The sequence below is a fragment of the Tachyglossus aculeatus genome, chromosome X4 (assembly GCF_015852505.1).
Source record: "Tachyglossus aculeatus isolate mTacAcu1 chromosome X4, mTacAcu1.pri, whole genome shotgun sequence".
Classification (NCBI taxonomy): Eukaryota; Metazoa; Chordata; class Mammalia; order Monotremata; family Tachyglossidae; genus Tachyglossus; species Tachyglossus aculeatus.
In genome coordinates this window covers 50,231,746-50,258,106 of record NC_052098.1, presented here as the reverse complement: position 1 = coordinate 50,258,106, position 26,361 = coordinate 50,231,746, and the positions used below count along the sequence as shown (strand labels likewise).

The 26,361-nt window shown below is 42.9% G+C and overlaps 1 protein-coding gene across 2 annotated transcripts in view; it reads left to right on the top strand.

Moving 5' to 3' along the window:
* The window catches only part of ABCA1 (ATP binding cassette subfamily A member 1), a 115,108-nt gene extending 89,560 nt beyond the window's left edge, over positions 1 to 25,548 (top strand). The window contains exons 33-49 of one of the 2 annotated variants that reach the window (XM_038769501.1): positions 1,159 to 1,264; positions 4,009 to 4,083; positions 4,518 to 4,687; positions 5,702 to 5,879; positions 7,766 to 7,881; positions 7,982 to 8,126; positions 9,203 to 9,326; positions 13,837 to 13,966; positions 15,643 to 15,763; positions 15,996 to 16,058; positions 17,145 to 17,251; positions 17,419 to 17,560; positions 17,668 to 17,802; positions 19,512 to 19,615; positions 19,794 to 19,886; positions 20,712 to 20,955; positions 22,431 to 25,548. In XM_038769501.1, coding sequence (XP_038625429.1) covers positions 1,159 to 1,264; positions 4,009 to 4,083; positions 4,518 to 4,687; positions 5,702 to 5,879; positions 7,766 to 7,881; positions 7,982 to 8,126; positions 9,203 to 9,326; positions 13,837 to 13,966; positions 15,643 to 15,763; positions 15,996 to 16,058; positions 17,145 to 17,251; positions 17,419 to 17,560; positions 17,668 to 17,802; positions 19,512 to 19,615; positions 19,794 to 19,886; positions 20,712 to 20,955; positions 22,431 to 22,571 — 2,194 coding nt within the window. In that variant the 3' untranslated portion in view covers positions 22,572 to 25,548. Of the gene's footprint in view, positions 1 to 1,158; positions 1,265 to 4,008; positions 4,084 to 4,517; positions 4,688 to 5,701; positions 5,880 to 7,765; positions 7,882 to 7,981; positions 8,127 to 9,202; positions 9,327 to 13,836; positions 13,967 to 15,642; positions 15,764 to 15,995; positions 16,059 to 17,144; positions 17,252 to 17,418; positions 17,561 to 17,667; positions 17,803 to 19,511; positions 19,616 to 19,793; positions 19,887 to 20,711; positions 20,956 to 22,430 lie in introns of those variants that run through there. The other variant, XR_005456595.1, reaches the window with a different exon arrangement.
* Positions 25,549 to 26,361: the final 813 nt, after the last annotated feature.

Sequence of the window (26,361 nt, the reverse complement as noted above, 5' to 3'; positions counted from 1 at the left end):
ATCACAGGCCCTGTCCCACTTGGGACTCACAGTAAAGAGGTTGAAAGATCAGGCCTCTTATCCCCACTTTACAGATGAGGACACTGTGGCACAGAGAGGTTAAATGACTTTCCCAATGTCACACAGGAGGGCAGGGGCAGAGCTCGGACTAGAACCCAGGACTCTTGATTCCCAGTCCCTAGCTCTTTCCACTAAGCCACACTACCTGTTCAATGTGAGCATTTGGATAGCTTCCTGACAATTCTGGTTACGCGTTTGATTGCTGTGTGCTCCCTGGCCCCCAGAGAGAGTCTGACTCTTTGCTCAATAGTAGTAGTAACAATAATAATAGCGTATGGCGCTTGTTAAGCACTTACTATGTGCCAAGCGCTGTACTAAGCACTGGGGTAGATACAGGATAATCAGGTGGGTGGGACATAGTCCCTGTCCCACATGGATCTCACAGTCTAAGTAGGAAGGAGAACGGGTATTTAATCCCCACTTTGCAGTTGAAGAAACTGAGGCCCAAAGAAGGTAAGTAGCTCACCCAAGTTCACACAGCTTAGTTTGGGGCTTTAGATTAGTCTGAGTCAACTGCAGTCCTGAGAATCCATGGACTAGCTTGGTAGTTTGAGTCCCCCATAACATTGGTTCAAAATGCCCAGGAGAGGGCTCAAACCCAACACAGTTCTTGGGCCTACCATAGAATGATGATCATGATAGTGTTCTGGGAAATCAGTCGAGACAATAGAGGAAGTGAGATATAGAAGGGCTTTAAATGTGGGGAGAGCTGAGGACTGTCTGATGTGGGGAGGGAAGAAGTTCTAAGCCAAGGCAACAGTGAGTGAGAGGATGAAGGCAAGAGTAGAGTGTGTTCTAATCCCGGCTCTGCCACTTGTCTGCTGTGTGACCATGGGCAAGTCACTTCACTTCTTTGTGCCTCAGTTCCCTCATCTGTAAAATGGGGATTAAGACTGAGTCCCATGTGGGACAGGAATTGGGTCCGATCTGATTAACTTGTATCTTGACACATAGTAAGGGGTTAACAAATACCACAATAACAATGATAAGAAGAAGAAATGGAATCGAGAAGTTCAACAGAAGCAAGTGAAAAAACTTTCATTAGATGATAAAGAAAGACTGGTTAGTCTATTCTTTAATAATCATCTGTGCTTTCAGGTATGGCGGGTTTTCTTTGGGTGCCAGCAATTCACAGACACTTCCTCCAGGTGATGAAGTCAGTGATGCAATTATGCAAGTGAAGAAACTCTTCGAATTGGACAAGGTACAATATACAGTATTTCATTCATTCACTCATTCATTCAATCGTATTTATTGAGCGCTTACTGTGTGCAGAGCACTGTACTAAGCGCTTGGGAAGTACAAGTTGGCAACATATAGAGACGGTTCCTACCCAACAGTGGGCTCACAGTCTAGAAGGGGGAGACAGAGAACAAAACAAAACATATTAACAAAATGAAATAAATAGAATAAATATGTACAAATAAAATAAATAAATAGAGTAATAAATACGTACAAACATATATACATATATACAGGTGCTGTGGGGAGGGGAAGGAGGTAAGGTGGGGTGATGGGGAGGGGAGGAGGGGGAGGGGAAGGAGGGGGCTCAGTTTGGGAAGGCCTCCTGGAGGAGTTGAGCTCTTAGTAGGGCCTTGAAGGGAGGAAGAGAGCTAGCTTGGAGGATGTGTGGAGGGAGGGCATTCCAGGCCAGGGGGATGACGTGGGCCGGGGGTCGATGGTGGGACAGGCGAGAATGAGGCATGGTGAGGAGATTAGCGGCAGAGGAGCGGAGGGTGCAGGCTGGGCTGTAGAAGGAGAGAAGGAAGGTGAGGTAGGAGGAGGCGAGGTGATGGAGAGCCTTGAAGCTGAGGGTGAGGAGTTTTTGCCTGATGTGTAGGTTGATTGGTAGCCACTGGAGATTTTTAAGGAGGGGAGTAACATGCCCAGAGCGTTTCTGGACAAAGACAATCCGGGCAGCGGCCTGAAGTATGGATTGAAGTGGGGAGAGACAGGAGGATGGGAGATCAGAGAGGAGGCTGGTATAGTAATCCAGATGGGATAGGATGAGAGCTTGAATGAGCAGGGTAGCGGTTTGGATGGAGAGGAAAGGGCGGATCTTGGCAATGTTGCGGAGCTGAGACCGGCAGGTTTTGGTGACGGCTTGGATGTGAGGGGTGAACGAGAGAGCGGAGTCGAGGATGACACCAAGTTTGCGGGCTTGTGAGACGGGAATGATGGCAGTGCCATCAACAGTGATGGGAAAGTCAGGGAGAGGGCAGGGTTTGAGAGGGAAGACAAGGAGTTCAGTCTTGGACATGTTGAGTTTTAGGTGGCAGGCAGACATCCAGATGGAGATATCCTGAAGGCAGGAGGATATGCGAGCCTGGAGGGAGGGAGAGAGAGCAGGGGCAGAGATGTAGATTTGGGTGTCATCAGCGTAGAGATGACAGTTGAAGCCGTGGGAGCGAATGAGGTCACCAAGGGAGTGAGTGTAGATCGAGAACAGAAGGGGACCAAGAACTGAGCCTTGAGGAACCCCTACAGTAAGGGGATGGGAGGGGGTGGAGGAGCCAGCAAAAGAGACTGAGAATGAACAGCCGGAGAGATGAGAGGACAGAGTCTGTGAAGCCAAGGTTGGATAGTGTGTTGAGGAGAAGGGGATGGTCCACAGCAGAGTCCCCATGAATGAATGAAAACAAAAGCCTGAAAAATACGAAGCTGTATCCTCTGGATAGATTAACAAATACAGTTGATTGATGGATAAATATTTGAATCTGTGCATCATATAACTGGACAGCTGGTATGTTGATTGAATCCCAATATGGAACTGAGCCCAAGGGAAATAGCCCGACTTGAAACCAAAAAAGTCCAAAGTTTTCATTGGATTGAGATGTTCTTAGGGTATCTAATTGTATAGCTTCACCCAGTAGAAAAGTTGAAGGGATGATCTTTTATAAAACATTCCTGGTCACATGGTCATTTTTTTTTAAGAAGCCATCATAAGTTCCTGATTAAGGTAGTTAATGTATTAGCTTATTGAACAGAGTTATAGGACCCTTACTTTTGTGAATTTGGCCAGTAAACAACCAGTTAATCATACTTATTGAGCACTTATTGTGTGCACATCAGAGTACTAAGCGCTTGGGAGAGTATAACAGAGCTGATAGACATGTTCTCTGCTCACAAGGAGCTTACAGCCTAGAGGAGGTGACAGACATTAGTAGAAATAAAGAAATTACAGGTATGTACACAAATGCTGAGGTGCTGAGGGAGGTGTGAATAAAGGGTGCAAATCCAAGTGCACAGGTGACACGGAAGGGAGTGTGAGAAGAGGAAATGTGGGCTTAGTTGGAGAAGGGCTCTTTGGAGGAGATGTGCTTAAGGCTTTGAAGGTGGGGAGAGTGATCATCTGTCGGCTATGTAGAGGGAGGGAAACAGTTTGATGCATCCTGGCCTCTCTGGACTAGGAATCAGAAACCTGTGAGCTTTATTGTTTGTTTGGCTACTGGTTCATCTCAGGGACAGTGGCACACATGAGGCTCCCACAGCACTTAATCTTCTTAACCTTAGACCCTGCAAGCTGTGTCTGTGGCAGGAGAAAAAGTGCAAGATCTACAAAAGAGTCTCAAGGTTGGGGTTTTCTGTGTTTCTCCCAGATATCCTTGCCCCCTTTTACCTCCTCTGAAACAAAGTGCCTTCTTAAGGCAGCTGTCACATGTTCTTGTCAGTTTAGTGAAATCCTTAAAATTCTTTTAGTTTATTTTGAGCTCGTTATGGGCAGGGAATGTGTCTATTATAGTGTTGTGTAGTACTTTCCCAAGCACTTAGTCCAGTGCCCTGCACACAGTAAGCACTCAATAAATATGATCGATGGATTGATTGAAGCAAAATTTGTCTATAAATACTACTGGGGGCTTAGGGTGGGCTTATTTCCACGCTTTAAAAAAGAAGAGACAATGATCTGATGAAACTGAAGGACTTTTTATGTGTGTGTGCCATCCATAGGGCAGTGCTGCAGATCGATTTCTCAACAGCTTGGGAAGCTTCATGACTGGATTGGACACCAAAAATAATGTCAAGGTAAATCATCTCATTGGGGTAATTCTTGACTCGATTCTGATAGCCTTTCTATAACTGGTAGGACAAATGCTGTCCTCAGGGATCAGTTCAACTCATCAGAGGATGAGAACTGCTTATAAAGATCTGAGGAAGAAGAACGTGATACTATATTTTCGTAACTGAAATATTTCCCATATGCCTCCATACCCTATGATGCTATGCAGAGGTAAAAGGATATAGATTATATACTTCTGAGAAAAACAGATGCGCATTTTCACAGTCAGTCAGTCAATGGTATTGAGTGTTTACAGTGTGCAGAGCACTGTACTAAGCACTTGGGAGAATCCAATATAACACCTGATACAGAAATATTTGAATATACTGATTTGTCTCTGGGAATGAGATGTTTTTGTATTTGGTTCATACCCTACTGAAGTTGGCATTTTGCCTTTCAGGTGTGGTTCAATAACAAGGGCTGGCATGCCATTGGCTCTTTCCTGAATGTCATAAACAATGCCATTCTTCGGGCCAACCTGCAGGAGGGAGAGAACCCGAGCACCTACGGGATTACTGCTTTCAATCACCCCCTGAACCTAACCAAACAACAGCTCTCCGAAGTAGCTCTGTAAGTATCCAACACACACTCATAGGTGAACTCACCGTCATTGCTGTCTTCTTCAAATACAAAGGGCAACACACACACTCTCTCTGTGTGTCTCTTTCATGGATATGGCTAAGCCCATTAAGAGCTAATTTGAAGGGAGAGGGAAATGTTTTATATGACAATAGCAGAGGGAGGAAAGAAATTAGAAGAATGAAAGATGCAGTGTGGCCTAGTGGATGGAGCACTGGCCTGGTAGTCAGAAGGACCTTGGTTCTAATCCTGGCTCTGTCACATGTCTGCTGTCTGACTTTGGGCAAGTCACTTAACTTTTTTGTGCTTCAGTTACCTCATCTGAAAAATGGGGATTAAGATTGTGAGGCCTACATGGGTTGGGGACTGTGTCCAACCTGATTAGCTCCTATCTACCCCGGTGCTTAGTACCATGCCTGGCACATAGTAAGCACTTAACAAATACTATAAAAAAGAACAAATAATGTTTAAAGAACAACTGCATTATACAACAATGTTGAGCATCAGTGAGACTTTAAATGATTTACATGTAGTCTCTTACCACTGACATAACTTTTAGGGGGAGAGATAAATCTTTTCTCCTTCAAATGGCTGCTGTTTTCAGCCTTGATTATTTTCTCAAGTTATCTTTGAAGTCATAAGCTATTATAGAGCTGACATAGACCAAAGCACTTATGTACATATCTCTCATTTAATTTATTTGTATAAATGTCTTTCTCCCCCTATAGACTGTAAGTTTGTTGTGGGCAGGGAACGTATCTCCCAACAATGTTATATTGTACTCTCTCAAGGGCTTAATATAGTGCTCTGTGCACAATAAGTGCTCAAATACCATTGATTGATTGATTGATTGATAGACCAGATGAAAATAAATGTGTTGCTGCCAGGAGGAGGGAAGTGGTGGTGGTGATGATTACATTTTTCACTCACATTTTTGCATAGATTAATACTGAGAACTTTAGTAAAGGATATTTTTGGTCTATCACTTTGCTTTTCTGTTTTCAGGATGACCACATCAGTAGATGTTCTAGTTTCCATCTGTGTGATCTTTGCCATGTCTTTCGTCCCAGCAAGCTTTGTGGTATTTTTGATCCAGGAGCGAGTCAGCAAAGCGAAACATCTGCAGTTTATTAGTGGTGTGAAACCTGTTATCTACTGGCTTTCAAATTTTGTCTGGGATATGGTAAGATTGCATTCATAGTTTATGCTTAAGGAGTCCAACTGCATGCAGATCACCATATTTAAGATAGAAATAGACAGTACACAACATGGAAAAAAAGATTTTGTTTTCAAAGGTGTCTATAAAAGGAAATCATACAGAAAGGAAAAAAAACAAGGCCATATGTTAGGTGGCAGCATGGCCTCAAGGAAAGGGCATGAGATTGCAAGTCAGGAGATCCAGGGTCTAATCCAAGTTCTGTCACAGACTTGCTGTGTAACCTTGGGCAAGTCATGTAACATTTTAGTTTCTTCATCTGTGAAGTAGGAGGATACCTCCTCAGTCCTTATCAACCCCATCTCTGCCAGACCTGTCCTCCCCACCTTGAAAATCTTCCTTAAATACCACTTCTTCCAATAACCTTTTTCTAATTATCAGTACCCTGATTCTTATTAGTAGTAGTAGTAATAATAATAATAGTGGTATTTGTTAAGCACTTACTATGTGCCAAGCACTGTTCTAAGTGCTGGGGTAGATACGAGGTAATCAGGTTGTCCCACATGGGGCTCACAGTCTTAATCCCCATTTTACAGATGAGGGAACTGAGGCACAGAGAAGTTGTGGCTTGCCTAAGGTCAAACAGCAGACAAATGGTCTTATAACCCTTATTCTTACAACTCTTCATTCCCCTCTTGCATGTATATATGTATGTACATATTTATCCATGTATTTATTCTCAGAACTTGTATGTGTATATGCATGGCGTAGTGGATAGAACAGGGGCCTGGGAGTCAGAAGGTCATGGGTTCTAATGTTGGCTATGCCACTTGTCTGCTGTGTGACCTTGGGCAAGTCACCACTTCTCTGTGCCTCAGTTACCTCATCTGTAAAATGGGGATTGAGACTGTGAGCCTCACGTGGGACAGGTACTACGTCCAACCCAATTTGCTTGTGCCCACTCCAGCGCTTAGTACAGTGCTTAGCACATAGTACATGCATAAGAAATACCACAATTAATTTAATTAGAACAGTGCATTGCATTCAGAAAGCACTCAATAGATGCCATTGCTATTGCTACTACTACTACTGCCTACCTCTTAGATTGTGAGCCCTCTATGAGACAGGGACTATATTTCTTCTGGTTATCTTGTATCAGACCCAGCAGAATACTCTAAATAACTCTCTTACTCTCTGCTACTCCTCGTTGAACTGCTTTGATCAATGTTATGTCCAGATTTCAGTAACCTTTCGAAAGCTGTCCAGTGAAATGTGGACAAAATTTCGGTCAAAATAGCTCAACACCGAGAAACCCTCACTTAGCACACTACCAACATGATGAGGCCTTTGCATTTATTACTGGCTGTGAAAAATTGCACATCTGTGTGTGTGTGTTCATCACTTTATATGTGATGAAGTGTTAGTCTCACATTCAGAACAGAGTGCTTATACCCATCAGTAACCGAACAGAGAAAGCATAGGGAGTATTTTCATATTCAAATGAATAGCATCAGCACCTATTTGCAAACTTTTCCATTATTTTCAGAACTTTTACTAGGTTTTATGTGATAATCATAAGAAAACAAACACAGTAGTTCTTGTTTAGAATATGCAAGTGTATTCACTGCTGCCAAAAATGAATTTACTGAAACTTGAAATTTATCCCTGGGGAAGTTGATTGAGAATGACCCCCAGAGTTTACCATCATAAAAATGAAAGGGATGCAAGTTTAAAAAAAATCAGTCAACCAAAAAAATACTAAAGTTTACCATTCCATACTTTGATTAGTATTTTGCACAATTTTGTTTATTCCAAGTTATTCTCCGTTTATCATTTGTTGTTTGTAGGGGAAGAGCTTAGATGGCTTTCATTTTTCAAAGAGAAGGGAATCTAATTTTGATTTTTCTCTTCAGTGCAACTATGTGGTACCTGCCACCCTCGTCATCATCATCTTCATCTGCTTCCAACAAAAGTCCTATGTGTCCTCCACCAATCTGCCTGTTCTGGCCCTCCTTCTCTTACTCTATGGGTAAGGCCACTTAACACAGAACACTGGTAGGGCCTGGAATAGGGGGCAGAACACTTTCAAATGAATCAAGGCTTTAAAAACTGTCTTCTCTCTTTACCAGGTGGTCAATAACTCCTCTCATGTACCCAGCCTCCTTTATATTCAAGATCCCCAGCACAGCTTACGTAGTGCTGACCAGTGTAAATCTCTTCATTGGGATCAATGGTAGCGTTGCCACATTCGTCCTGGAACTGTTCACTAACAATGTGAGTATCTCTCCCTTTACGCTCAACTTCTTAGGGTTAACCAAAATCCTAACAGCAAAGACCTGTCTGTGGTTACTCATTTCTAATTCCCTCTTCAGATTATCACTGGGCTGAACTTGAAAGGGAAAATTCTCTGCAAATTCTCTGCACACTATTTGAATGTCTTCCTGACTTTAATTTAGGTCTTCTTTAGGAATTCTTAAGAATATATAATGATCCTAAAGATATGATGAAATGTTCTTTTTTAAAGAAGTAATATACAGGTTCTCTGTCATTAATGGGAAAATGGAGTAGCACTCTCTAGTTTTATGGCAATGGAACAAGTGTAGAATGCAGGTTAACGAAGCAAAGTCTTAGTACGGTGGAGTTGAATAATCCGTGTTTATGTTGATGCTATCCCTGCACTCGGTGACAGAAATCTGTCTTTTAGAATTACTTGGAGTCACCAGGATCTAACTGTGGTTGAGCCTCTTTGATGAGCTTCCAACCACAGCCAGAGAAGGCATACTTGGTATTAGGGACCCCAAAAGTTCTTCTGCTTTTGAAGTTTTTATGATTTGGGCTTACCATTGGTATTCAGGGATATACTTAGATCAGGTGTATTGACCTAAATGGAAACTCCAACATAATTTGGAACTGCTGATTGCAACTATGTATGTGCTACTGAAAAAACTTAGTTCAAATTGTGTGCCTTGTGTCATTTTTTTTCCTTCCCTCCCTTCATCTTCCACATCCCCTGACCCCCTCCCTGGCTTCCTCCACTCAAGGCATCATTCTAGATACCTTCTAAAGGTCATCTCTCTTCCTGTTTGGTAGTTTGCATCATAAGTTATGTAGGTGGTAGCCTGTAAACTCGTTTTGGGCAGGGGACATATCTACCAACCCTGTTGTTATACTCTCCCAAGCGCCTAGTACAGTGTTCTGTGCACAGTAAGATCTCAAGAAATACCTTGGATTGATTGAATTCAGAAATTTGAGTTGCCCTCGAAGGAATGATATTCTGGTTCTGTAAAATTTCATTAGTATTACCAAAACCTCTAAATGACAAGTGGCCCTTGATATGCTTGCTTTACCAGAAACTAAACAACATCAATGACATCCTGAAATCCGTGTTCTTGATCTTCCCTCACTTCTGCTTGGGTCGAGGACTAATTGACATGGTGAAAAATCAGGCAATGGCTGATGCCCTGGAAAGGTTTGGTAAGTGAATCTAACCACTGTATGACTTGGAACTGAACCGTCATCTTGGGTCATTGAATTTAATGCTGCTGATTCACATTTCACGTTTACGGTGGCTTGGGTGGCACGCTGACCCATGGCCCTGGCAACCTGCAAAGTGGGATGACTTGTTCAGTGTGCCAGCCAGCATATACCCAGTCATGAGAAAAATGGCCCTAGATTCTGTTTGGACATAATACTTTGACCCTGGTGACTGTGCTTGTTAAGCGTGTTTTAAAAGGAAGACCATTTTCCATAGTCCATATCTTTAGGTACTAGCTCGCTTAGAAAAGAAAGACGCGCAATGGGTCTTTAAAGCAAGGCATGGCAATAAAGTAATACCAAATAAGGAAAGTTATCCTTTATCATTAAAACTGCCTTTTTGGATAATTTAGTGCATGTCCATAGATTCTTTGCAGTTTTTTACCTATCATATTTTAAACATCTTTCATCGTTGAGCTGAGTAAATTTGATTGATCAAATCGTTGCACTGGTGAAAGGTGTAACCAGCTGAAACTCACATTGAATTTGTGGGCAGCCCGAGATTTTGGCTTTCTCTTCTTCCTACCTGCCCATTTACACCTCTCTCCAATTTCTCTTTCGGTTTATTTCCTGTTACTTGGCTTTTCTGGTTCCCCTGGAGCCTCCCTTCTTGGGTTGTCTGGCTTCCCACTTTCTGAAACCTCTGGGGCTCCCTATCATGATTTCTAAGGCCGCTTGGAGTAGCGCTCTGTACAAACTGGATTTGGGGGGGTCCAGCCCAAAGCTCTTGGTAAAATCTGGGGTCGGCCCACCCAGACCTTAAAGAGACAATAGTCCCTTTGACTGTCTGCCAGGAAGTTGTTTTTGTAAATGCAGCCTGGCAGCAAAGCCACTGTCACGCATGTATGGGATAACAAGACCCTGAATGCACCGCCCCCTCTGCATCACCGAGAGAATGACTAAACCTTCCCTATTGGCTGGTGTAGTCCCAGTACTCACTAAGAGCCATGATTTTGAAAATCAGAAAATTCAAGTCGGGTTCACTTTCAGAGTATAAGGGGACTGGTCAAGTCTGGTCCGAACTGGCTTGACACTGCAGGATAGGGTCCCTCAGGTTGAAACAAGCTTTATGCAATGTTCTAACTGGGGTCCCTCCTACTTAGCCCTGTCTGGAGGCCTTTCCAGCCACCTGGATTCAAGTGACCACATTTTCCAGTATTCGGAGAATTACAGGAGGGAGTGATTCCAGAAGACATAGCCCAAAAAAGCAGTTAGAATGATAATAATAATAATGGCATTTATTAAGCACTTACTATGTGCAAAGCACTGTTCTAAGCACTGGGGAATTTACAAGGTGATAAGGTTGTCCCATGGGGGACTCACAGTCTTAATCCCCATTTTACAGATAAGGTAACTGAAGCACAGAGAAGTTAAGTAACTTGCCCAAAGTCACACAGCTGACAATTGGCGGAGCCGGAATTTGAACCCATGACCTCCGACTCCAAAGCCTGGGCTCTTTCCACTGAGCCACGCTGCTTTTAGAAGAATCTAAACGCTAAACTGTTGAGGACCCTGTAGGCATTTGGGTTTTTTTTTGTTTTTGGTGGTGATCGAGGGGGCTGAAATGTAGATCTGTCCCTCTTAATGCTGGATGATTGAACATAAAACCTTAAAGCAATATTCCCTTGAAGCTGCATTGGTCCCCAGAGAACCTGGGAACCCCGAGAAGCAGTATGGTCTAGTGGAAAGAGCATGTGCTTGGGAGTCAGAGGACCTGGGTTCTAATTCCAGCTCTGCCACTTGTCTGCTGGGTGATCTTGGGCAAATCACTTCACTTCTTATATTTGCCTCATCTGAAAAATGGGGATTAAATCCTCCTTCCTCCAATTTAGACTGTGAGTCCCATCTGGGACAGGGACTGTGTCCAACTTAATTATCTTGGATCTATCCCAGCACTTAGAACAGTGCTTGACACATAGTGAGCACTTAACAAATACCATAAGAAAAAACAACAACCCTACATTTAGGTGCTTTGCCCTAACAGCAAATCCTGTAAACCTTAGGGGGAATATTTGGCCAACGAGCTCACACAGTATCCAGCTGGGCCCACCTTCATCCTTCCAGGCTGGTCCATCAATCAATGACATTTATTGAGCTCTTACTGTGTGCAGAGCACTGTACTAAGTGCTTGGGAAAGTACACTACAACAAAGTTGGTGGAAGCCTACAAGGAACTTACGTCTACAGGTCCTGCACTTTTAGCACCAAGTGTGACTAGGGAAATGGCATGGCCTACTGGAAAGTGCACAAGCCTGGGAGTCAGAGGACTTGGGTTCTAATCCTGCTCCGCCACTTATTGCTTTGTGATCTTAGGCAAGTCACTTCACTTCGGTGTGTCTCAGTTGCTCATTTGCAAAATGGAGAGTCAATACCTGTCCTCCCTCCTATTTAGGCCGTGAACCCTATGTGGGACCTAATTATCTTACATATATGCTTGGCATGTAGTAAGCGCTTAACAAATACCACAATTATTAAGTGTTTCAGGAGTGCAGTGAAAATAAATCTCTGGTCCCAGAGTCTCCCAGAAGGAGATTATGCTCCTAATACAGCTCTCCAATCAATCAAATCAGTAGTATTTAGTGAGCACCTGCTTTGTTCAGAGTATTGGACTAAGTGCTTGGGAGAGCACAATAGAATTAGTAGGTAAGATCCCTGCCCCCAAAGATTTTACAATATAGTGGGGGTTAGTGGGAGAGAATGGTCACTAAAATAAATTACATATAGAAAGAGTATAAAATTATGTACCTATGTACTACCAAGATGTGTGAGTTTCCATGTGCTTAGGTGGCACCAGTGCTGAAATGGCAGTTGGTGGGGAGGGGGTGGGAAGATTATTCAGTCAGTCTTATTTATTGAGTACTTACTGTGTGCAAAGTACTGTACTAAGCGCTGGGGAGATTACAATATAGAAATTAAGTGGAGAAGGCTTCCTGGAGGAGGTGTGATTTCAGAAGGATTTTGGAGATAGGGAATGAATTCCAGGCAGAAGGGAGGATCTTGGCAAGAGATCCGTGGCAGGAGAAATACAAAACAGGTACAGTAATAGGTTTTCTTGTGAGGAATGAAGCGTGCAAGCTGGGATGTAATGGGAGAAGAGAATGGATTAGTTAGGAGGGAGAGCACGAATTGAACTTGTCTTTCCACACCTGAAGCAAGCGGACATGAAAACAAAAATTTTACTATAGGGAGCATTGCCTGGATCACCTCCTTCTTGGTCTTTTCAGACTCTTGGAGATCCTTTTCTCACCCTTTATAGACTCTCTGAGTGTTTCTCTCTGTGCCTTATTTTTTTTGTCCTGAGATTAGATTTTAGGCCGGGCACACTGGTTTAAAGCAATTAATTTAGTGTCTGCTGTTCCCCTGGTGAAGCAAGTGCACAGCACAGAGATATCAGGACCAATAATAGGGTATAAAAACATTAAAACAAAATAACAAATTATTTCGGACATCTTTCCTGGCACCTTCCTTTCAATATGTCTAGAGAAAGTTCTTGAAGGGGGAGGCAGTGAGTGAGGCTCGCTTCTCCACTCTGGCAAAGAATTTGGTGGATAGGAAAACGATATCTGGCTTTTCAATCGATCACTGGTATTCACTGAGTGTTTACTGTGTGCAGAGCACTGTACTAAGCACTTGGGAAAGTACGTTACAATAGAGCTGGTAGACACAAGAGATTCTAAAGGAAGAGGACCATATAAAAAATCCAGCGCACCCAATAGAAAACACCAAGGAATTCAGTGTAATTTCTTAAAATCATGAAAATGGCTTGTTCTTATCCATTTATTCTCTGATCCCCCTTCTCTGGCTATTTGTAATAAATTGTTTGCAACTATTAAGGACCATGCCCTTGTTTAAAATAGTATCCTCATTTTTACCAACCTGAACTATTTATTTGTCTTGCATTGCTTTGCCTATGCGATGCCATGTAGGAGTAGGAGGGCCTGTACTTTCTTATATGCCCTTAGACCACTTTAGACATCCTTTGCCATTCCCATCAAACATCTCCAAATGGTCTGCATGTTGTTGTTGTTGTTTAACCCCTGCAGAGTAGCAAAACTGGTTGTGGCAGCTTTGCTGATGGCCTTGGTAGGTATCTTGCCAAATCGTGCTCTGATCCTGTTAACCCGTTGTACTACAAGTTGTGGTGTCCTGGCAGCATATGGGCTGAAATTAGCTCATCTGCAGTTGGTTGGAGTGGCATGGGTATCTCGATCTTATCCCTGGAAAACATTCACTCGACTGGGGGCAGGGTGGTGGTGAGGGAGGGAGGAGACTCTCCGGCCTGCTTAGAAATTGCTCTAGTCTCCCTTGTGATATGAACTGGGGAATAGGTGAAGAGGGCATGGTAGGAGAAAAATAGACAATCTGATGCATTTGATGTCTTCTTTCTATGTCTCCATTCTTCAAAGCCTCGTGGGTGGGTATTGAACAGTGCTTTGTTTTGTTTCAATTAGGGGAGAATCGTTTTGTCTCACCACTGTCCTGGGATTTGGTAGGACGGAACCTCTTTGCCATGGCAGTAGAAGGGGTAGTGTTCTTCCTCATCACTGTGTTAATCCAATACAGGTTCTTCATCAAACCAAGGTGAGTGTATTTTCCTTGATTCCTGGGTCTTCAGAATAAGCGATTGGCAGTGAAAGCTCAAGAATAAGCTCCAGAAATGAGAGGCTGGAAACGTATTGATGGCTAGCGATGTGGACAGGTATAGTGTTTGGCGGGGAATGAACCTCAATTTTAACCATCCCTCCCCTCAACCAAATCGCATGTCCATCTTACCTCTCACAAATAACATATATTGTGTCTCTGCTGAGTGCATTCTATTGTACTAGGCAGCCTAAATGAAGTTGTGTTACAAATGGAATCGGAATTCATGCCTCTAAAGAGAACTTTTCCCTTCTGGGAACACTATTTGCCCCCAAAAGGCATTTATTACTCAAGCAAGCTCTGCAGTTACTTGTTGGTGCCAAGTACCCTGAATCTGGCTGGATTTTTCTATCTCCCATGGTGTCAGATTCTGACAAAAGCACACTGATGTACAGTGCTTTAACGATACTGTGGAGATGATTCACGTCCATTCACTCCTGCAATAATTCTTATCAAATGCGAAAATCAATTTCTCCTCATCCCCCCGTCCCCCAACCAATGACTCAACTTGAAACTTGTCCATTTTATAAAGTGTATTTTGGCAATCCTCCTCCAAATTCACATATTGTTTTCTCATTATTTCCGTTGATAAAAACAAATCTGAAAAATAAACTGTGACTAAAATAGATGACGTTATCCATGAAGAAATTGTTTCCAGACACTCGTCCCCCACTACTCCCCTCCTGCACCTATTGAGAAATACAGTACTGGAATCTGGACTTTGGGCAAATCCAGAACATTTCAAATTATCTTGTCTTTGTTGAGCCTTCACCTGAGCAACAGGTGCATTTGGATTTCCATGATCATGGCTCCAGTATTGGGTTTACCCTGAATGTGAGGTCAAAAATCCAAACCTTAGAACTCGAGGCCCTCAAGGGTCAAGGCTACCTTTGAGCGACGGTAAGTCTAAGCAGCCTTGATAAGGAAAAGGCAGTTCTGCAAAATTTAACCCAGTAATGTCAGGATAAGAAAAATTGATTTCATTTCCAGAATATCCAACTGGAGTCAGTGCAGTATGTTTCAGATATTGTGTTTCTACCCCATAGTGTTATGTGATATCAGGGTGCTCTGAATCCCATATGGACAGAGTTTCGGGGTTGTTTCTACCCCATGGTATTTTGTAATATCAGGGTATTCTGAATCCCATATGGACAGAGTTTCAGGGTTGTTTCTACCCTGTAGTGTTATGTAATATCAGGCTGCTCTAAATCCCATAAGGACAGTTTCCAAGTCAAAGGAAGGCATATGAAGGGTCTTCATAGGTGTGGAAGATGACATTTTGTGTGAAATTTGCACATCTGCTTTAAAGGCTGTATCTTTGACTTTGAGGGCATGCATCCTAGACCAGTGATTCTCAAAAAAAATTTTGCTGTGACTATTATTGCAGGCACCATTACGTTCTGGTGCTGTACCTTTCTCAAATTAGACTCCCTGCAAGGTTCCTGTGCTTTTCCTCGTGCCGGGGACAGCCTCTGGCCCTGTGGGAAGTCAACATCTATTCCAGTAGCCGCCAGAAAATTGTCCAGTAGCCACATTTGATTACCGTGGCCATCTTTGAGAACCACTGTTCTAGAGTTGGTCTTCACTGGGATGACATATGCCTTTTCTCTCTTAAGACCCGTATGTGCAAAACTTCCTCCTGTAAATGATGAAGATGAGGATGTGAGGAGAGAAAGGCAGAGGATACTTGATGGCGGAGGTCAGAATGATATCCTGGAAATAAAGGAGCTGACCAAGGTGAGGGAGTGACCAAAAACTAATTGGCTCTGAGTGACTCCTTAGCTCAGAGCCAATTACAGCAGTGCGGTGGAAGCAAAGGAACTTCCAAGAGACCGCTTGGCCCAATACTCAGCCCCAGTGTGTAACCGACACAGGTGCACTCAAACCAATGCCCGTTCTTTCCTTCTCTTGAGTTTCTTGGGACTCTGGGTCACTGATCTGGATTAATTTCTGGATTGATTGGTTTCAGGTCTATAGAATGAAGAGGAAGCCTGCTGTTGACCGGATCTGTGTGGGAATCCCTCCCGGAGAGGTAATGCCAGATTTTTCTTATTGGTTGTTCTCTCTTGATGTTTCCTAGTCCATTGATTTGGGATGTGGACACAGACTAAGAAATACGCTTTTGATGGGTTTGTTTTTTTTTTAGTTTGGTTTCAGTCTCCCTTCCAGGGGACGTGAGTGGAATGAAACTTTCTGTAGCTAATTGTAGAGATGGGTCTGCTATGGGAAGATTGGTAGTGTTCTGCAAGTTAAGGATGCTGTAAGATAACCCCACAGACTTCAGTGTGGTTTTGCCATCCATGATCGCAGTAGCAGGAAATACACAAACAGCAGAAAGGAAGGAGGGAAACCATTTTTGTATTTTGGGTAATTCCACTTAGAAGGCTAAATTGGGCCACACAGCAGATTCACTTCCTGACCCACACCCAGTTCTTCCGTAACACGTTTTTGTCTGAGGGGTTTTGGATAAATCAAACAATGGAATTTATTGAGTGCTTCCTGTGTGCAGAGCACTGTATTAAGCACTTAGGAAAGTCCAGTAAAGAGTTGGTAGACATGTTCCCTAACCACAACGAGCTTAGAGGGGGAATGGATTGCTTTTACGGAATTGGGGAAATGTTCCCCTGGCATGTCTGTTTGGAAAGAACACCACTGCAATGCTGTGTGCATGTCTGTGGCGCCATGCATCTTGTATTGTGCATTTTCCCTTATACGCGGTTTGGCAGGAGTATAACCCTGGGTGAACGGAGTGTGTTTAAACTCTGACTGTATTTGGGATACCAGGGGTCCACTGGATTATTTAATGGAACATATCTTTTAAAACCAAAAGCACTTGTGATTTTTTTTGCTTAAAAATAGATTAAAAACACTTAAATTTCATGTTTCAATAGGTCCCTTAAAAGCAGTTCATTCATTCAGTCATATTTATTGAGCACTTACGGTGTGCAGAGCACTGTACTAAGCGCTTGGGAAGCACAAGTTGGCAACATATAGAGACGGTCCCTACCCAACAGCGGGCTTGTTTTATGATAACTTCCTCCTAACTGGTCTGATGGATTGTTTCAGGAATTGCACTTCATTTGATTCACTACACACTGACACATTTTTCTATCTTCAGTGCTTTGGACTTCTAGGCGTTAATGGTGCTGGCAAATCATCAACTTTCAAAATGCTAACCGGAGACACCAACGTGACCGGAGGAGATGCTTTTCTCAACAAAAACAGGTAAAAGAAGACCTGAATGTCATGTGCCAAAAGTATTTCTCATTCCTTTGAAAGCTTTAAAGTCCCCCATAAGTGACATTGATAGTATGGAGAGTTTTACACGACTAGCGATAATTTTTTCATGTTCCAAAAATATGTTCAAAACTAAGTATTCTATTATTTTGCAGTATCTTGTCAGACATACAGGAAGTGCACCAGAACATGGGGTATTGTCCTCAGTTTGATGCTATTAATGAGCTACTGACAGGGAGAGAGCACGTGGAATTCTTTGCTCTCCTGAGAGGTGTACCTGATAAAGAAGTTGGCAAGGTAATTGAGGTTTGAAATCAATATCTCTGTATTGATTTCCCCAGATGATTCATTTGATTCCCTTGGTTTTACTGAAGCAGAAAATCACACTGTCTTTGTTGCTGTAGGTTGGTGAATGGGCAATTCGCAAACTGGGACTTTTGAAGTATGGAGAGAAATACGCTGGGAACTATAGTGGAGGAAACAAACGCAAACTATCTACTGCCATCGCATTGATTGGGGGACCACCTGTGGTGTTTTTGGTGAGTGCTGAATGCCTGTTCAGAACTCATGATTTCATATGTGTTCCCAGGGAATGTGTCTACCAACTCATATTATTATATTGTACTCTCCCAGTAAGCACTCGAGAAGTACAGTTGATTGTATCAGAGGAGCAAGCAGCCATTTGAAATTCTCTACAGTCCCTGAAGCCTGTTTGGTCCTAGGGCTCAGGTCAGAAATGCCCCAGCTCCGGGTGGCAAACCTCCTTGGTGGTCAAAACTGACCTGAATCCTCCCCATCCCTGAAGATTCTAAGGAGAAAGGGTTTGTTCTCAGGCCCTCTAATGAGCTCCCATACAGAAGCATGTCTGTGTCTACCAGACAGCAACCTCAACCCCCAAGAGGGGTCTGGTACAATTTGGCATCCCAGGATCCTCAGGACAAGTTGGAGAAGCAGCGTGCCCTAGAGGCTAGAGCACGGACCTGGGAGTCAGAAGGACCTGGGTTCTAATCCTGACTGCCACTTGCCTGCTGTGACCTTGGGCAAGTCCCTTAACTTCTCTGTGCCTGTTACCTCCTCTGTAAAGTTGGGATTAAGACTGTAAGCCCCATGCAGGACATGGACTCTGTCCAACCTGATTAGCTTGTACTACCCCAGAGCTTAGTACTGTGCCTGGAACAGAGTAAGCACTTAACAAACACCATAAAAAAAATGTTAACCCAGGGCTGGACCAGAGAGAATAAATCCCCCCAGACTCATTGCATTTAGGTTCCTGTACAATCCCCAGAAAGGGTGCTAGTGTGGTCTTTGGGGTTCTTCCCTAAACCTTCTCTTCTATGTGGGTAAAAAGGAGCCATTCCTTCTCTTTCTCCTTCTCCCCAGTGGAAAGTAGTGTGTGTATGGGGGGGGGGGGGGGGGGGGGGGTGGTGATATTTAGGTCTGTCAGGTCAAGAAGAGAAAACAGTGGCAAGACAACAATTTTTTTTTCCTGTGTTGCTATTTGTAAAACATTGATTTCAGTTCACATGCTCTAAAGAGTCAGATTCTGAAGTGAAGAGCTAGGTTTGCTTTACCTGATTCTAAAACTACTGCTACTGATGTCTGTCTCCCCCTCTGGACCGTAAGCTCGTTATGGATAGGGAAACTTTCTGCTAATTCTGTTGTATGGTGCTCTCCCAAGTGCTTAGTACAGTGCTGTGCACATAGTAAGTGCTCAGTAAATACCATTGATTAACAGCCTCTATCCAGATTTGCTGAATCCCCTTCGCTACCTCTAGCCTGCTTAGATCCTGAGGACTGCTGTGAGCCCAACCGGGCTGGCAGTGGGCTAGGGGTACTAGGCTGGAGCGGGGTGGCATGTGGAAAATGCTGAAATGTTCTCCGACAGCCAGGCAGCAACTGACACCAGGGCTTCTGGGGTAAACTTGGAGGAGAGACTAGAAGGATGTGGCTCCCTGATGTTTCTTTTTCAACACTAACAGGAAGCATTTAGCAGCTGTTTTATAAGTTTGGGGCAAAAATCGTACTTTTTATTGAAATATTTTCTTCAGAAAATATTCCTACCTCATACTGACACATCCCTGGTGTGTGGTTTTTCTAAATTCATCCTCACACAAAAGCTCCCCGCTACCCATGAATGAGGGTGTCGGAAGCGTAGATTGTCTCCTTGGACGATTGAAATGGTGTGAAAGAATTAATCTGGACTGGTTTTCCAGCATAAAACATGGGATTATTTTTATTTAAACTTCAGGATGAGCCAACCACCGGCATGGATCCGAAAGCCCGTCGCTTCCTGTGGAACTGTGCCCTTAGCGTCATCAAAGAGGGAAGATCTGTGGTGCTCACATCTCACAGGTATGTACACAGCTCTAATGCCTACCATATGCCTAAATCAGAAAATGGTTAATTTTGTTCTGAAATTCCAATGTGAAACACATCTTGTTTTTCTCTGATGCTAAGTGCCATAGTGACATTTGGAATGGTTTCAGCAGATTCTCTTGCAGACTGAAAGGTGTGTGTTTTTCTTCTACAGCATGGAAGAATGTGAGGCCCTGTGCACTCGAATGGCAATCATGGTCAATGGAAGATTCAGATGTCTTGGCAGTGTCCAACATTTAAAAAATAGGTAACTCCTATTTGTCTTAGGGGGGGCTGAAATGAACATTCTTATGACAGACATTTATTAAAAAGCTTCTACTCTGGGCCAAGCACTGTATCTAGCATTGGGATAAATAGAAGAAAATCTCATGATGCATGCTTATGATCCACAAAGTGGTTTACAAACTAAAAAGGGAAAAGTGGACACATGGAAAAATGACCATATAATCTGAATTGTAATAAAAAGAAATTCAAATTAAACCATGCAAAATATCAAGAGTTAAAGTGAGAAGACCCCAGGCCTGAGTTTCATTCTGCCCTTGGATTGGCAAAAGGTGATTTTTATCAAATGTCTAGCAATTCCAAGAAAGCTTTTGAGTTCACTTTTAACCAACTACAAATTAATGCTGTTACCACACTCTAAATGTCAGATGTATTTGGATTTAAGTTTTAATATCCAGCCATTTGATATTAACCTTTCCACAAATCCACAACAAGCGACATGCCGGCTAGATCTCCCAGGGCAGAACGTGAAATTCCTCCCACTTTCAAACCCCATGCCATTACAATATTTAACAGGCAAGTTTCTACCCGTCACCTCTCCAAGAGAGGGGCAGAGCTCGGGAATGGCAGTCAGCAAGTTGGTGGGAGGGCGGAGACCTTGGGGCTCATAAAGCTCAGCCCCAGGATCTAGGCACTTTAGGCCATTGAGTTCATTGGCCTTTCCAGATATTTTCTGTATTGTTTTTCAGTAGGAAACCTAACTTTCCCAGTGTGCAGGTTGTTTCTGGATTAACACACTGTGGGGAGAAACTCTCTGACAACTCTCTCTGGCTTCTTTACTCGCTCATAGGTTCGGAGATGGTTATACGATAGTAGTTCGAATAGCAGGGTCAAGCCCTGACCTGAAGCCGGTTCAGGAATTCTTTGGACTTGCCTTTCCGGGAAGTGTCCTTAAAGAAAAACACCGGAACATGCTGCAGTACCAGCTCCCATCGTCACTGTCCTCTCTGGCCAGGATATTCAGCATCCTCTCCCAGAACAAAAAGAGACTGCACATAGAAGACTACTCTGTTTCTCAGACGACACTTGACCAAGTAAGTGTTCCATATGCTGAAAACTGACATGTTTTAGAGAGGAGCTTTTCCGGTTCACCCTATTAACACTCTCACTCTTGAACTCTTGGGCTCTGGAAAGTTAGTGGAACCCCTAAACTTCCCAAAGCTTGCTCACCAGGACAATGTCTTCTCTCCCCCCCCCCCCCACCCCCACCCACCCAACCTCCAGCCTGACCTAGGCCCCCAAACAAGGTGACAGGTTGGCCAATTCATTAACTATTATATATGGGACAGTGGACAACACCCAAATAAGTCAACTCCACTCAGACTACTACCCCGCTGATCCAAGCACTTGTCGTATCCCTTAACTACTGCATCAGCCTCCTCCCTGCCTCCTGTTATTCCCCTTCGCAGTCCTCACTTTGCTCTGCTCCCTGGATCATTTTTCTGAACTAAAGCATTGAGCCCACATCTCCCCACTCCTCTAAAACTTCCACTGGCTTTAGGAACTCCTCGCCATTGACTTTAAGGCACTCAATCAGTCAGTGGTATTTACTGAGCACTGAACTGTGTGCAGAGCACTGAACTAAGCAGCTTGGGAAAAGTATAATGCAATAGATTTGGCAGACCCAATCCCTGCCCACAAGGAGCTTACAGCCGGGAGGGGCGCTTTTGGCTCTCCCCCATCTTATTTTACCTTGCTGATCTTCCACAACCCTGCCCACATACTTCACTCTTCTAAAGCCAATCTACTCACTGTACCACAGTTTTGTCTGGCCAGCCGATGACCCCTCGCCCACAGCCTCCCTCTGCCTGGAACTCCCCTGCCGCTTCGTATCTGACAGCCCACTGCTCTTCCCATCTTCAAAGCCCTCCTAAAATCATATCTCCTCTAAAAAGGCCTTCCCTGACTAATCCATTTCCCCACCCTATTTGCCTTCCTCTCTGCAATGCCTATGCTCTTGCGCCTGTAACCCCCCTCTTAAGTACTGTGATACTCACTCCACTCCCAGCCCCACAGCACTTATGTACTTATCCTTATACTCTGCCCTTTCCTTTGTCTACCCCTCTAGATTGTAAGCTCCTTGGGGGTGGGGGTCATGTCTGCTGACTCTGTATTGTACACTCCCAAGTGCTCAGTACAGTGCCCTGCACACAATAAGCGCTCAATAAATACCACTGACCGATTGAACTGACCAAAAAGAACTGTCTGCACAAGCAGAGTACACTGCCCCAAAGGTTTGTACCAGTTCTTTGCCGTGAGTGAACACAGAGGACGACTCTTTGTAAACAGAATAACGAAGTGGTGGTTTAAAAGGAACCACAAAAGAGAAAGGCCCTACACTAGGCAGGGATTGTGCCTATCAAATGTATTGTACTGTACTCTCTTTCCCAAGTGCTTGGTGCAGTCGTCTGCACAGAGTAGGCACTCAATAAATACCACAGATTGATGATACTAACAGAAGAGGACCGGAACCACAATGGCTAACGTATCTGTGTCTGTCTTTTGGCAGGTATTTGTAAACTTTGCTAAGGACCAAAGTGACGACGACCACTTGAAGGATGTGTCATTACACAAAAACCAGACTGTTGTAGATGTCGCTATCCTCACATCATTTCTGCAAGATGAAAAAGTGAAAGAGAGTTATGTATGAGTTGCCTCTTGAGCGATAGAGAGGCCAGAAGACAGAAGGAATCAAGGCTTCCCTTGGCATGGAGTGAAATACTCCAGAGCAAGAGCCTAAGGATTTTGAGGGAAAAGATATAAACTGGACATTGTACTGCTACCATCCTATCCAATGCAATTCAATGCAATGAGAACAAAATTCCATTACAGGGGCAGTGCCTCTGGTAGTCTTTACCTGGTTTTACTGCTCTCAAGTGAAAGACTTCAATCTAGTTTGTTCCAGTAGAACTATGTGAAACTGTACTACAGAGCCCATTGGACACTGTGGGTTTGAAACTGTAGTTTTTGGTTCCTTTCTAGCCTGACTAGGGTTGCAACAATAATTCGTTGAGTAATCATGGCCAGTGATTATTTATTGAAATTTGGGGGTAATATGTATTCGTTCCCGCTGTGCCAGGAGTGGGGTTTCCAGGTGCCCTATCCATTGCTGGCAATGAGTGCACCGAACCTGCCAGTGCCAAGATGTTCAGATATATGGTAGCACCAAGGGGTGCCATGTCCTATCTTATGAAGGGAACACCTGACTGACCACTCTATAGAGGACCTCCAGGCTGATGAGGGTCAAAATCGACAATGTTCAATGCCAGCCCACCACTGCACCATCGTGGTGACACGCTGCTTTTTGTCTCTTTGATGAGCTGCCGTAATGATGGCGATGTGTAAAATTTGAGCCATCCTGCAAATTTAGGGGGAGAGAGGCCCCTCCCCACAGCAGAGTCTTGTAGGCTTCGTAAGTTCACATCACTGGGACTTTACTGTGATTCCTGTGGGTCTGTACAGTTCCTAAGAAAGAGTCAAAAATCAGCAGCAGCAAAGCCCCAGGGAGGGAAATAGTGCAAAGACTCAGTGAATGCATGCTGCTAGGGCCAGGAAACTGATATGAGAGAAAGCAGCACGCTACATTACTATGGAAACTGCCTGTCAATCCTTGATTTGCACAAGAAAGTGGTACCTTGCAGCCCAAGGTCCTTATTGTTCAACATAGGTGAAGTGTTATTTCAGGCTTTCTGCATTTAACCCAGAATCTTGAAGGGCAGTAGTTTCATTTTAACAAAAATCATTGTGCTCTTGATAGACTATTTGAATTTGTAACTACTTTAGATCATTTCTAAAACTTTAAATTGATTTTTTTTTTTTGGAGGAACACTGCATATTTTCCATTATGCCACATTGTCTTGCTAGCTGTGTTTTGCTTAGATGTGTAACATGTGCAGGAGGTAACATTTGATACTTAGTGTCATCACAAATCTGAATCGGGATTTATGAAATGGTGTTGAGTATTCTTAATTGTTTAGGAACTTGGTTAGATGATGGCTCCATCCTGTCTCTGCAAGACTTCATGTGCCATAAGTCTCAGCTAATTGATTTATATAAGTGTGTAAACATTCAAGCCTCTAAACCCACCCCAACCCCAATTCAAAAGTTCAAAAAAGCAGCAGCAGATAAATTTTCAAGACAGTCACAAGGCAAAGAAACTATTTTTTTTTTGTCACTGAAGACTGTGACTTTAGAATGTTTCAAAAGTTAAAAACAAATGTGTGTTTGGCACAGGAATCATTTGCTTTTGTAGTTTTCTCAAATCAGAAAGCTCTAGCCAGTTCCTCACCTTTCCTATTATGATTATCCCTTAAAAAACATGAGAAACCACATTTTCTCTCAAAGGCCTCAGACCAAGCCTGAAAATTGGTGAGAAGTACCTCATCAATAATACAGTAGCGCAACATTTGTAAATTCGTTCAAAAAATGTTTACATGGAGTTTTTTAAAAGAGAAGATTATGACATCTCACTCTCTATTGCTATTTGCTTATAAACTTGGATCATCTGAGGTGTGACAGTTTCATCATCATTCAAATCATTCCTCCGTATGAACTTACAATAACGGACCTTGAAAGTTACGAGCCTTTCCCGAGAGAATGCAGGTGAACCAGCACCCTAAAAGCATACTTCTAAGGAGACAGTCAGCAAATCTTGTGCAGTACAATAACGGCTGAGCCATGTCCCCACTAGTTAGGGTCTGTATTTTTAAATGTGCAAATGAGGTATTTTCATTTGCTTTCTTACTCTTTTATTCATGTTTTCCTTTGTCTAGCAAAATCCCAAGGACTGTTAATTCATGTTCCATCTTTTTTTTCCCCTCTCCCCTTACTTTAAAACATCTGAGTTTAGCAAGAATAATTTTTAGGTTTCCAGAGAAGAAAAATCAAGAGCAGAGCAGCCCAAGAAATGCAAACAGTGACTTTTCTCTATAAAATCCAATTATGGTTAAAAAAAATTGCTTCATGTGCAAATAAGATGTTTTTTCATTATATATTTATATATTGAATAAGGTTAATGCAGAAACATCAATATCTCCAGTTTTCCCCAAAATGAGTTTTGAAAGATTTCTACTGCTTCTGCTTCCATTTGATGTCCGAAACCTAACAACTGTGAATATGAAAATAAACCTAAATGTCCCACACAGATCTTCAATTCCTGGAAGAACCTCAAACTACTGTACTTTTAACTGTACTGAATACATATACCTTGTGGTTTTCAAGTATTGTACATCATTTTCCGTTTTCTCCTCATGGTTCTACATATCAGGTAAAAATGATCCAAAGAGAAACGTGTCATAATAATTCTAAACCACTTTGAAAATGGATCTGTGTTGAGAGCATTTATCGATTTGAAACAGTTACCACTTACTGTATACTCTTTTAAAAATTGTTGCATCCCTTTTGTAGTGTTTGTATTTCCATAAGATTAGATATATTTCTTCTCCCAATCCCATGATAAAGCTGTTTGTGCTTTTTCAATATTGGTGGTCCTTCATTCCAAGCACTTTATGCTGTCTATAATGGGATCTATTTTTGCACTGGAATCTCTATTAACTGCAAAACTACACAAAGATTTCACAATAGATTTCTAAGTTAAATCATTTTCATTAAAAAGAAAAAGGAAAAAATGTACTGTCTGTTTGTGAAGTATTAAAAAGGCATATATTTCTATGTTCTTGCCTAGAATTTGTCACAAAAATAAAGCTGTGACAGTTCTATTGGTCTATATAAGGTTACACTGCATTAACAGCAACACCTTCCATTACAAGAGTGCCCAAAAATTACTGCAAGAGCAGGGAATGTACGCCTTCAGGGTCGGTGTCACAAAGTACCTGAAGTTCTCATTACTACATACCATTTGCAATTACCCAACGATGGATGAATCGGAATATTCACCTAGAGACTTGTTAGAAATAGAAGTGGCCTACAATGATGTGGAATCTGGCGCCACCCCCTGGCTGGTGACAGAATTGGGGGTGTGGGGGAGAATTTTTAAAATTGCCTCTAAGGAGTTTTCCACCTGATCATAATTGCAAAGGGGAAAATCCCCAATAATCAACTTTAATTCTACACAGAAAGCCACCAAAAACCTGGTTCCACCCTACTGGCCTTTCTCCAAATTTACTGTGTGAGGACTGAGATTAAGTAATCCCAGCTCTGCCACTTGTCTGCTGTGTGACTTTGGGCAAGTCACTTAACAGTTGAGGTAACAGGCACAGAGAAGTTAAATGGAGATTAAGACTGGGAGCCCCATGTGGGGCAGGGACTGTGTCCAAACAGCTTACCTTGTATCTACCCCAGCGTTTAGAAGAGTGCCTGACACATAAATACTATTAAAATAAAATAAAATAAAAAAGTAGCCCCTAAACATTAAAACTGACCAGGCATGAAATGAACGAGGATCACATTTTGTTTGATTAAAATTCACAAACTAAGCTCTC